The 13565-nt window shown below is 39.4% G+C and overlaps 1 protein-coding gene across 1 annotated transcript; it reads left to right on the forward strand.

The window, feature by feature from the left end:
* The first annotated feature begins 5079 nt into the window (after positions 1-5079).
* Positions 5080-13233, forward strand: TAAR1 (trace amine associated receptor 1). The gene is made up of 4 exons (XM_074820721.1): positions 5080-5133; positions 6324-6403; positions 9779-9906; positions 12134-13233. Exon 4 carries the CDS (start codon positions 12169-12171, stop codon positions 13231-13233), a length of 1065 nt encoding a protein of 354 aa, XP_074676822.1. The 5' UTR covers positions 5080-5133; positions 6324-6403; positions 9779-9906; positions 12134-12168.
* The last annotated feature ends 332 nt before the right edge of the window (positions 13234-13565 follow it).

Raw genomic sequence — 13565 nt, forward strand, 5'->3', positions numbered from 1 at the left:
AAGAGATTGCACAACTATTAAACCTAGTAACAATACTAAATGCTTATGAACAACTCATCATAGGTGAATCGCTGGCAGTATAAGACACCATTCTTAGGTACACAGAATCAGTGTAGATACAGTGAGTGATAGACAAGTGACCATGATGTGAGTTTGAATTGAATTCATACATTTCTAATTAACCAAGAACCAAATTATAACCCCACTTCATCCAGACAGTGTTTGCAATGTCACAATCCACCATCAGAGCAGGAAAGCTGAAAAAGGAAATAACTTGCATAGGTCAATAAAGACAGCAGCCATTGTTATAAGGCTTACCACAGCTAATACAAGAATGCTTCTCAGTGGCTTGTGATGGACTATGAGATGTCATGGAGCCCAACAGAGAAATAATTCCAATATACCTTCTAAAAATTAAACTCTCAACACCATAGACAAACAGCACCTCATACTGAAGCCACAATGCAAACAGCATTACCTGTGGATCAGGCACAGTTAGACATTATCAGTCTCGGTGAAACCGAAACTTAAGCATATTGACAATATGTTAATTTCTCTTCTTGTTTAGAAAAGAATTAAGAATTAGCAGAAGCACTTGTAGCCTCCACCTGTGAAAGTATTAACATGTTTCTTGTAGTTATTCATTACTACAAAGTTGTAAGTGAAATAGTCCATTGTCTGTTCAGATATTCTTGTGGCAGCAGTGAATTTCCACTACAAGAACATACAATATAAGAGATGCATTGTAACGACATGATTTTAATTTTTCCTATCCATCTTCATTTGCTGCTTCTAATGTTAGTTAATTTTGATGAACTCATAGTCTTGTAGCTGTGATCGTGTCAGGATGCAAAGGCAGCAAGGGGTGTAGGAAGCAGTAATATCTTTGAATATTGGAAAAAATAGTCAATCTTTAGGACATCCCTTTTCAGAAAAAAAGAGTAAGTATTTGCATACAGTTGATTTCCCAGCTCACTTACTGCAATACATAATAACATAAAACATATAAAAAAAGAGTACCTTAGAGATAGTCCTCAAGATCAAGCGATGACTTTTGTAACAGAAATTTTTGAACATGTACTTCTAAATGAGTGTTAGGAGTATGAGACATATTTGAATTTATCAAATTCAAATACATGGAAACATTAAGGTCAGTTTTTTTAGGATTATTATTTTTCTATTCTGCAACTCACCTTGCTGTGTTTTCCAGACATTTGAGATTGCTTTTTGTACACTGAAAAAGTACTATTGAGTTATAGTTTTGGGATTCTTTAAGGAGAATTGTTTTTTTTTCAGGCAAAATTTTCTTAGCAACTCATGTCAAATTTATGAATGGTTTTGGAAAAAACCTAATTCTGCAATATTTACTAAAATATTAGGCAAAATATTATAATGACAAGGGCTTTTAATGCCTTACCATTAACTCCATTAAGCTGAGCAAAGAGAGTACAGTGAACTTCTAAGTCTATGCCATTGCTAAGTTACTTAGAGAATCTTTAGGATACACTCCCCCATATGTGTTAGAGACCTTTCTGAGTTTTCCATACAGCATTTGTTACTGTGTTGGCTAAGTGCTGCTGTCTAATACCTAAAGCTCTCTCTTTTCTTTTTTCATTTTGTCTTCACTAGGAGCCAGAAGTCTTGACTTATTGTTCTTTTCATTGAAGTCCAATAAAATCAAATGGGGTCAGTGAGTTTGCTATACTACTACTACTAAAATCAATGGTGGTACATCAGTTTACATCTGCTGATTGTGCATCTGCAGAGACAGAGATGTTCTGCATTTAGTTGTGAATTCAAGTGGTTATATTCTGTGTTTTTTTCAGTCTGCCCTGCGTGGAGGCTTTCACACCACTTGACTGGGTTTGGTTGGAGCTGGAAGTCATCAGCTCTGTCCAGGAGAGATAATAGAGACAGTGATCCATCTAGCTCCCACCCCAGCAGAAGTTAGGTTCACTGGCCCTGTAAAATCCCTTGTACCTTCATTTGTCACCCAATTGACAAACTGTACAAAAATTGATCAAAAGTGTACAAACCTTTGTTTTCTTCTCATCCCCTACTTGGTTAGTAGTTGTCTTCTCCAGTTTTCTCAGAGATGTTCTTACGCTGAGTTGGCTGCAATAACTAACATAACAAAATTGTGAAAAGACATTATAATTAATTAATGGAAACTTATTGTTCAAAAGAAGAAATATACTTGCTTAAGTAGAAATCAAATGAATCTGACACTGAGATATAAAAGGGAAAAGGAAGCTGTAAAAACGTGGCCATTAATGGACAGTAATGTGCTTCTTGGTAGCTAGACTGAAACACAGAAAGCTTTTGGCAGGTGTGGGTAAAAATGCATGTGTGGTGCCTTTCATAACAGATGTCAGTTAGCTATACCTCAAGAGTGTCAGATGGTTGCATGTATAAGGACCAGAGCTAGAAAAAAAAATCTGAAGTTTGATCAATCATCATTACCTAGCAACAGGCTTAAACATTTATTTTGTTGAAGACTTTCTGAGCCTATCTTTAATGTTACACTAGACATTTTAGACTGTTTATTCATGTTAACATTAGCCTCTGTTTGCAGGGATTCTTCCAAGTTCAGCATTAGACTAAACAAAAAGCAGACAGAAAACCTCTCACATTTGAGGGTCGTGCAACACTTAATATAACCACTCTTGTGTTTTGCCAAGAGAGTCTTACAATGCTATTTGTTTTCTGACAGGTCTTTTCTCAATGATAGAAGATTGTTGCTCTTCTATCACCAAGGATGCAACCCGTACCCCTCCTGGATTTGCAAAGGCACATCATTAGATAATATCTTGATGTCTTACAAATATTTGCAATCACAGCACTTCTATGAAGCTAGGAGTAATTTTTATCCTATAAGGTAGATGAGGAGATGAAGTGCAAAGAAACTGATGTTTGCAGTAGACACTAAATTAGGTGGTTAACTTGAGATACCAGAATAATTCATATTACAAAAACACTGTATATAGTCAAAACATGATTGTCCCTGGCTTCATGTGCAAGTGCTGACTACCTGGAAAAATCAGCTCCTGGCATGCACCCAGAAAATGAGGAGCACAAGTTCAGTGAAAGCTTCAAAGCCTGTGGTATGAAATGACCCACATAATATTGTGTGGTTACAGATGCATATAGAACATGTTAGAAAGGAGGGAAAGGAGGAAGGGAGCTTGTACAAGGGTCCATTTAAGGCACTGGTCCACATGGGCAGCTGGAACAACAAGGGTTGCAAGGCACAGAATGAAGAAGCAGTAACAATTGTAGATAAGAGCCAAATGGACTACAGGGGGGAGAAAAAGAGGGTGGAAAAAAAGAAGAGAGAGATTTACTTTCTCTTCACCAACCCTCACCTGCATGAATAAAAAGTTATGCAAGCTGGTAGAGGCACATTTAAACAGCTAAATCTCCTGTTGTTGCCATCTGTTCCCTCTCAGTCTCACAGGTATTGGGCAGGAGATGGCTGGCAAGCAGGAACTTGATAACAAGTAATAAAGCAAAGTCAAACTGACTCCAGTGCACCCTTACCTCTTTTTTGGTGATCTGAAAAGCATATTCAAATGACATACAGCAGCTACTGAGAAGATAAATGAAGCTGTTCTGGTGAAAAATCAGGCTGCCCATGCATGTCTTCCTGAGACTGGGCAGCGGAGGGCACAGCCTCTGGCACTGGTAGTTTCGGCAGTTGTTGTTCTGGCAGCGCCATGATACCAGCGATGCTCATTCACAGCATTGCTGCTTCCTGCAGTGGCAAACAACCATGGAAGCAAAGAATGGCACTGGCAGATCCCCCCTTAAACACAGCCCACAGTGCAACAGCACTGGCATCTGCAGTCTGTTGGGCTTACAAATGGACAATTAGAAGCAATCAAACTTATTCAATATTTCTAGGAAATAGCATGTGTCTGATAAAAACAAATCCAGCATTTGTGAAAGGCAACAGAGAGTAGTTCATGAGAATGGAGGCTACGGAAGACTGCTTATTGACATGTAAGCCTTTATGGACAATTTTAGGGCTCAGTGGCTTCCAGTAGAGTAGCCACAGTTCCAGACCAGAATGTGACATTTCAAGACCTTCACTTCACCAAGAGTTGTCCTTCGTGTTCAACCTCATGTCCGCTGTGCCACCTTGCCAGGGCCATACTTTCCTGTCTTCCAAGCCCACCCCAATCCCAAATCCTTAGGGAGAAGTTGTAACCTAAGCCCCACAGGTCCCACTCAGGGCTCAGTGAAACCTCAGGGGAGCAGGCGCTGGAAGGCATGGCTCCCCACCAGTGCAGCCCACCAGCTGATGCACACAAACTGACCCAGAGTGAGTCAGTTCTCCCTGGGATTACTTCTTTCTGGAAGAACTCTCCTCCTTCAGTTCCACAGCAATACTAAAACTCTAACTGTTTGAAGATGCGGTTGCCAGTCAATGAGCAGTGCTTTAAAAAACAACAAGTTGCAGTTTGGCCACTGCTGATATGTAATTTGGACATATTTAGGCATAGTTCCTCTGTTATGGTAAAAGCTAAATAAATAGGAAGTCAGTACCTCTAAAGTCCCTGCTACAATGCATATAAACACCAGATCATCATAAATAAAAGACAAGCAGAATTTTTTCTTTAGGAGGAAACAATATCTTTTTAATCAGTCTTGTTTTCAAATACTGTTGAAATATTGTGGTTGGATTTTTTTTTTAAATATCCAGTTTGGGATAGACAAATCAAATTTTCAGAGAAAACTGAAATGGCTATAGTTTGTCAACAAAATTGAAAGGAGGGTGAGAAACATCAGGCTATCTTGAAAACAGTTCAGTGCTGCTAGCTCCATCTGCCCATAATAAACATTTGTCTTTATTTTGTATGTTTCTTTCCATGAACCTGGCTTTAACTTAATTCAGATGGATTCATCTTTGAATATGCTAGTGGCTTGTGCCAGAATAGATTTATTATCTGCTTATCTTTTCTGAATATTTAATGTTTACGTCATCCTGCTGACAAGATTTTTCCAGCAGGCTGTAAACCAGTCAGACCAAATGTGCAGCCACTCAGCTGGAGGGTTCATGTGGGATAAGTCACTATCGCACTGTATCCACAGGCTGCACCGGTTCGTGGTGAGGAAATAACTCCTGAGCAGGTACTGTCTCCGTGTCACGCAGTCCGAAATATGGTGAGCTGCTAATATATTAGTCTGGGATATTATTTTGTTTCAGAGATGACTCTTCGATGGTTAGCGCTGAAGATAAAAGTCATTATTCTGCACAGATCACTGCGTTCTTTCTGTAATGAACAACAAGAGCACCAACAGCAACGAGGTTTTGGTGGTGGCTGAGAGGATGATTTAAAAAAGCCATTCATTCCCAATAGCTGAAAGAGAAACATAGCTAGGGGGCAAAACTCTTTTCAGGCACAGCTATGAATTCAGAGTAAGGCTCTTTACTTTCTGTGAAGTTATTCCAGGGCCATGAGGATGAAGAATGACAAAGCTGGGATTGTACCTGCTTACTGCTCACTGCCTCCCTCCTCAGCTTTCACCTTCATATTGGAGGCGGTGTTTGGAGGCTACCAAATATCTACAAAACAGCACAGTCCTAAATTCATTCCCATGGGCTTGGTGGGTGCACAGGAGCACTGGAGAAGCCCAGGGGACCTGCCCCACTGCGTGAGTGCCTCTGCTCTGCACCCGTATTCCGGCTGTGGGGATGCTCTTGCCCTGCCCTGTGGGCAGAGAGATGAGGGGCTGCCCCAGCCCACCGGGGAACCCTGGCGCTGCTGTCTGCTGGAGCAGCTTTTGCAACCGAGTGGAGGCAATGGACTGTGTTGTGGCATTACTTAGCAGGGCTATCAGATATGTAGAAACCCCCTTCACCCCATGTGGAGATAATTTCTTGGCTTTGGATGGATGTGTTTTGCTTTGCTGTAAAAATATTATCTTCTTGGAATCTCTTATTCCTCTGTGCATTTCAAAGATTTGCATTTATCTTGAGTTTGGATTTATAGTCCTGATCCTAAGCACTCTGAGAAAGCACAAACATCACATTACTCTGTATAAACAGATAGTTTTACTTGACAAGGAAAAGTGATGGTTTCCACTGAAAAGTAAGAATATAAACCATGGGAAAAGATCTAGAGGCCAATCATCTCACCCGTTCTTCTTTAAATTCCTCTGGTAGAATTCTGGGCTAATTTCAGATTGTCTTCAGTGGAATTGTACCAGGTTTGCAGCAATAGCGTTCAGATTACTCGGCACATCTTCTTGTCTAACTATATAATGAAATATTTATTTTGAACTAATAGCTCACTGGGAATTTGTGCTTTTCCCCCCAGATTTCAAACATATGAATGGAAACTTAAGAAGACAATTTTTTTGCAACGCTGTGTTTTTTTTCATGAAGACTGCATAAATGGTGAGTGGAGTTATATACTTTCAAAATTCCTCTCCGACCATGGGGCCACCTTAGAGCCTACAGTAGTTTTAAATCCATGGTTCTCCTTGCAGAGAGCCAGTTTTTAAAAAGAATCATAAGAAAATGAGAAACTTTCCTCTGTCTAATATATATTGTAAAATGATATTTTCTGCCAAATGACCAAACTGTACCCATAGAAATGCAAGCTAAAAGAATCACAGTAGAAATCAATGTTGTCCTGCCTTTTGGTTTTTTTATGGTCATTTCCGAGCCCCATTCTGTTCCTTCCCATTTCCAGTGTCCCTTTCACAGTCTTGCCTAAGAAGGGCAGAATAATTTTTTAACGCATTTTTCAAATGACAAAAGTGCTATTTCCATTCTCTTCTGGGGTGTTTTCCATTTTAATTATTTCGTTTTTTGAAAACAAACAAGAAGTGTAGAAGAGCTGAAGTATGCTAACAGTGTGACATCCCTTTTTCTTAATTTTCCAAAAGTCTGAAGACTAATTATTGCAGAAATCTAAATTTTGCAGAAAAGAAAGCCACAGCAACAATTTTCTAGACAAGTTTTTACTTTGAATTTTGATGTATAACTGCTTTACATATTACAGACTCAAAAGACTGTTGAACACTATTTACAAGTGCTCTGAGGTCTCCCAAAAATAGAGCTTGACATAGTCTCTTTAATATTATAAATAGCAAGTTTGAGAATACTCATCAGCATTAAGCCACAAGAAAATGCTTTTCTGAAGCATCTACAACAGCATGAAAACTTCTTACCAAAGTTTTCTCTAAATCAGTTGTCAATTTGGCCTGCTTAATTACTTAATTATCTTGATATCTTATAAACCGCTACTTCACATTAATTTCAGTAAACATACCATTAAATACCACCCTCCCCATGCTTGAAGCTTCTTCTAGGTCTGTGGTTCATTCCTTTCTGATGCGTATGGGTCTTGCAGTATAAGCTGCTGCATTCAGGGAGAATGAATGCTAAGTGCTATGCCCGTGGGTTGGTGTTTGGTAGAAGAGTGAAGGGCATCTTCAGAAATAGGCTTTACAGAGACATCATCCTGTTGTGCCTTCCAGTGGCTCCGACCGAGGGCAGCCTCCTGCTGCCATGGGGCTGCTGAAGGCATCTCCTGGTCCCTGCACTGGCCCTGGCCCCGCCTCAGGCAGTTGCGCTCCCCAGCTAGACCTAGCCCACTCTCTCCCCTACACTTTGTAAAGTGGTAGGTGTTTTGCAGCTCTTGGCCCTGAGAGGATTTTGGTAGGAGCAAGAAGACTGGCCAGCCCCACAGATGAGTCTTTTCTTCTTTAGACGCAAAGTCAAGGTGAGAGCCCAGCCATGTTGATAACAGGGACAAAATTCACCTTTAGTGTCACTAGGTCCCTTTCTCTGCATTTCTTCTTTCAAAAATACATTTCATTATTTTAAAGTATATAGGCATTTTGGGAAGTCAGCTAGAGAGGGAAGATGGCCTGTCCCTGACACCTGCACTCAAACTGGCTGCTCTCGGATTTGTTATTTGTTATTTGAACTTCCCCTCCACTAGCATATTCCAGTGTTAAGTGCGCACTGCAGGGACAGTGCAGGCAGACAAGATATGACTATCATACAGTCATCTGATAAATATAATAACCCTATAACATTGGTTTGCATCATCGAGTTTTGACTATTCATTTTATTTCATGTCCCTGAGGACTCCTAACACTTCCAAAGTCCTCAACAGGTTTACAAAGAAGCAGATTGCCTCCTGGAGAAATGTCACATGTGAGAGGAAGAATGGCAAGTTGTTCTTACATTTTATTACAAGTCAGAAACTGGAGGGAAATGCTCCCTGACTGGACTCAAAATCTGGTCATGAAGGGAGGCAGATCAAAAACCCAGACTTCACAGCTGGCTGCTGCCTGCCCCCCTGCATGGAGCAGAGCTGCTCGGGGCAGGGGAAGGCTCCCCTGCCCCAGAGGGTCCCCCAGGGGTTTGGCTGATTGCTGCCAGGTAGCTGCTTCTGAAACAAACATTTCAAGCAGAGCTGCCTTGCCAGATTGTTCACTTCAGTTCTGGCCACTGCATCACTTGAAGGAGAGGCATGGCAGGGGAGCAGTGTGTATGCATGCGTGGATGTCCTTTGACCAAATCCACATAATAAGCTGGCCGCCAGACTTTTTTACAGCTATGAGTTTTGTACAGAGTAAAGCACATTGGATTTGTTCACCTAAACTTTACCTTCCTACAATATGTATGTGTCAGTATGGTAATTACCAAGGCTTAAACATTCACTCAGAGAGAAGTCCCTGGCTCCAAGGAAGGCCCACAGCTATGTATCTCAAAAGGTTGAAGGCCTATCTCAGAGAACAGTATTTGAGTGCCTAATGTCACTTTGACATTTCCCTGACTATCCCATGTGGTTTCTCACTCAGGCTGATGGTTGTTTCTGCATGTTTTTTAGTTGGTAAACTCTCTTCCCATAACAAGAAGAACCTTGCATTGCAACACTCCAGTCCCTTTATGAGTCCACCCTCAAGAAAAATAAAAGAACTGAATTGTTTGCATTTCTTTAGATTTTTGCACATAATATAAAGAAGCAGTAAACCCACATCATGCAGCAGATTTTGCAAGAAGTAATATGTTAATCTACCTTGTTGCGTATGTCCTTGAGGCACCCGGCATAGCTGGGCTTAGTTGATGATCACCATATTAACAGTCATTTATATTCAGCAGTATCACTGTTTTAAAGGGCTGCATGGTCCTTTGTTGAGCAAAAAATTGATGTTGCTCATCTGTGACGCCAGTACAGCCAATAATAGATGTTTACTTTAAACACCTTTTTGGTAGCTGTATCTTGCAAATAGCTGTTAACTGATTAGGCTGTTAGATTAAACCTGTTTGTTCAGTAGAGTAATCAAAACTAGGCTGGTAAATACACATCATGTCACTCAGTAGACAATATGCCTTTTCAAGGAAATCTTACATTCTGCTGTAAACTACATAAAATTATTTATTTTCCTGTATTTTAGAATCTCACAGAAGGGTCACTATATCATGGGTTTTGTTCTGCACCTAGATAATCTCAGACTACTCACAATATAACCACAACATTTAATCAAACAAGTAAAGGTACTTCAAATAAGTTCAATTTACCTATAAATAAGGCCCATTAAACAAACATCAGTGTTACAGCCATTATTTTGGTCTTAAGTGGGTGACAAAATAAACAGTTTGAGCTACTATTCACATTAACAGCTGCTCCTCAGACCAGGAGCCAAGAACGCTATTCATTGCACCCAATATCCTCCAGCAATGTGCCAGAGCTTCTGAAGGTTGCTCTGACTGTGGATTAAGTCCCTGTTTTCTCAAAATTTGTGTATCCAGAACTGTTATGATGGTGAAGAGGCTCAGCTGTCTTTTGAGATGGTCTTCAAAAGGAAGGGGTGACACTCAAACAGCAGAAAACAAGTGAGTGTCAAGAGCAGACTTCTACCCAGCGCGAGGGGAGAAAGGTAGGAAGACATGATTTTAAAAGGATGCTTCTTCATATTTCTATTTTATTGAATTTTAAACTTTATAATTAATTATGGAAGAGAAGTGTTCTTTCTTGTTGAAAACTTTTCCAGTGTTCGGCTCATTTGGACAGTTTGCCATATGAATTTTGATTTATTTTATTTCCATTTCATGCAAAGCCACACACTTGATCTCAGTTTGCACAATATTTTGGTTGGAGGTTGGAGTTTCTTCTTTCTGTTTGATGAAAAAACAAAATCCCCTGAAAATAAGGGGTTTTTTAAAAGAAAAACAGTTTCCAAGGGAGATCATATTTCTTTAGGCTAAACAGTTTCTCTGTTAGAGAACAATAGGGAAGTTATTAATCTTTTAAATCGAAAACTAGAGATAGCACATTAATTATTTTTGGTTGCCTTCATAGCCCAATTTGCTATGTTTGTTTAATTTATATACACATAAACAAATGAAGATCAAAATCTATGTGGCACGTTTATAAGCTGAATGTGCTTAAAACTTTTGTAATTATGTCCAGTATATACAGTTAAATTGGTGTTTAATTCTTTCTGCTATGAAAATTGAAAATTTGGGTTAATAAAGATCGAGCCGGCTGTGCTTTCTCTATCTTGGGTGTAAATGCGCTGAAAGGAGGAATGATAGGAAGGAAAAGAAACATGAAGAGACAGACCAAAAGTGAAGGGAAAAAACATATGAAGTGATAGTTAAAGTGAGGTGGAAAAGAGCAGAGATGGTGTTAAATATTAGTAGACAGAAAAAAAGGGGAAGCAAGAGGCACGCCAAACAGTAAATTAATATACTCTGATTCCATATGTCCTGTTTTCCTGAGACTATCTCTGGATGCACCTTGTCCCTGGCACTCGAGTGCCACTGCCTGGCACTACTTGAAAATCCCTCTATATAACACAAGCTGTTAGTGGTAGATACCAGAGTTTCACAAGCTATAGTTTATCATCTATATTCAACTTCCATTTAGCTTCTAATGACATGGTGCGCTTGTAATAACATTAGTTTTGATATGGGAAAATATTAATTATTCTGTGTGTTCTACTGAGAATAACCAGAGGCAGCAAAGTCCCAAAGCAAATGGCTTAAATTAGTACTGGCTGAATTGCCATGTCAGTATTTTTCTGACTTAAACAAACATGTTATACCTTAACAATAATGCTAGTGAATAACATATGTTATTGTTCTCTATTTTTCACAATAATACAATTTTTCTGTTAACTGAAGGAAAACCAGATCTTTCAACAATGAATATTGCTTGCCAAGTGCTTAAATATTTTCATCAAATGCTTTTGTAAAAAGAGAGACTTGCAAAAGGGACGTGCTACTGCATACACAAGAGAAACACGCAATATTTGTGTCCTCAGATGCAGACTAGACCAATGTTCAGAAAATGTTTCTCTCCATGTTTGGCTAAAAGCAGTATTAACATAATAAATATGCATAATGATGCTAAACTAACTAGATCCTGACAGCAAAGGTATTTGCTTATACAGCAGCTAATGCTTCAGATTAGTCAGGATCTTCCATTATATTTTGACAGCAAAAGGGCAGAAATGTTTTTTTTCTTCTTAGAACTTTTCCTTACATCTCTATCTACAGCTATAGCCCACGAGAATTTTGCAGTAAGACTTAATTTGGTGAGGCAGTGCCACCTGCCTAAAAACTGAGGGCTTATGGAAACTTTTTGGTTTTGCCAGGCTGCCCAGCGGGTTCAGTTATTGCTATCAGGACAGGGCTGGAGGAACTGCTGAGCAGGGGCTCCTCAGCTTTAGCCTTCTGTTTTAGTCTTGTAGATCTTAGACTTATGTATCAAAAAACAAAATGAGGGAGCTTCAGAATCTAGAATGACTGGTTTTCAAGAGCAAAATGAGAGATACAGAACTCCAACTAATTTTGATGAAGACTAGGACTGTCCAAACAGAAAATAACGAAAAGGACTTCTCATCTGCCCACTAGACAAGACATTGCCCAGTGCAGGCCTCTGGGAGCCACTGCTGTTCTGGTGTGAAGACGCCCCATTATACAGATTATTTCATCAAATGAGATTCCCGTTTCAAAGGGAAGTCTAATGATAAAAGTGTCATTCTGTTAAAAGTATAGTTATAAAATAGTTTCATCCTTCACAAATAATGAAATGTGAATTTCCTACGCATTCAAATAAATGAAGGTGTTTACAATTGCCCTTTTCTTTCCTCCCTGCAGCTCAGACTGTATAGAAAAGAAAAAAACAGTTGTAAATGTACCTCAGGAAAAACAGTACCAGTGCTGCATATCTATGTGGATTTGAGACTTCAGTAAGGATGCAACTGTGCTGTGAATCCATAAATGGCTCTTGCATAAGGAGCAGCTGGTCAAACAGTATCCGTGTTTCCATGTATATCTTCATGGTTTGCATTATTCTGGCCACAGTGCTTGGAAATTTGACGGTTATCATCTCAATATCACATTTCAAGCAGCTCCATACGCCTACCAATTTCCTTATACTTTCTATGGCTACAGTAGACTTTCTGCTGGGATTCCTCATCATGCCTTGCAGCATGGTGCGCTCTGTTGAACACTGCTGGTATTTTGGGGAGCTCTTCTGCAAGATCCACACAAGCACAGACATTATGCTGAGCACAGCTTCCATCTTCCATCTTTCCTTCATATCCATCGACCGCTACTATGCTGTGTGTGACCCTCTAAGATACAAATCAAAGATAAATACTTTTGTTATCCTGGTCATGATATTTGTAAGTTGGATGGTCCCTGCTGCTTTTGCTTTTGGGATGATCTTTCTAGACCTAAACTTGCGAGGGGCAGAAGAGATATATAATCATGTCCATTGTGCAGGAGGATGCTTTGTCATTTTTAGCGAAACTTCAGGTGTTGTGGCCTCCATAGTGTCTTTTTACATCCCTGGATTTGTTATGCTGTACATCTATAGGAAAATATACTCTATAGCCAAGAGGCAGGCAAGATCCATTGATGCAATTAGCCAAAAAAAGATGCAATTTGAAATGAAGCACCACATTTCATTCTGCAGAGAAAGAAAAGCTGCCAAGACATTAGGCATAATAATGGGGGTGTTTCTCATCTGCTGGAGTCCATTCTTCTTCTTTACAGCAACCAATCCATTTATGAATTATGTGATACCTCCTATTCTCATTGATGCTTTGGTTTGGTTTGGTTATTTAAATTCTACATTTAATCCAATTGTTTATGCATTTTTTTACATGTGGTTTCGCAGGGCATTAAAGCTGATTCTGTTTGGAAAAGTTTTTCAACAGGACTCTTCCAGGACTCATTTGTTTTTAGAATAACTGCTTTAAATGGTTGGATTCCTGGCTTTGAATTTTTGCCTGGAGGCTGAACTCCAGATGTAAGAGCTGAAAATGAAGGAAACACCTATTTGTTTACTCATTTATCAAACCTGGGTCAAGCAGATAAGCAACTATTGTGCTTTACATCTTCTTTCATTCCAGACTGGGATTTGTATATGGTGTTTTAGTTATAGCTATTTATATGCAATGCACAGAAGAGCAAGACTCAAGTTTAAAAAAACTTACAGCAGTTTATATTCCTGCTCTTGATCATTAAGAAATTATTCTGATCCAACAAATTAATTTCTTGAACAAGGTGTGTTTATATTACA

Source organism: Strix aluco, chromosome 3 (assembly GCF_031877795.1).
Source record: "Strix aluco isolate bStrAlu1 chromosome 3, bStrAlu1.hap1, whole genome shotgun sequence".
In the NCBI taxonomy this organism is placed as follows: Eukaryota; Metazoa; Chordata; class Aves; order Strigiformes; family Strigidae; genus Strix; species Strix aluco.

What these genes read in the sequence shown, in the direction of transcription:
- TAAR1 (XM_074820721.1), top strand. Translation starts at nt 12,169, where the DNA reads ATGTACCTCAGGAAAAACAGTACCAGTGCTGCATATCTATGTGGATTT.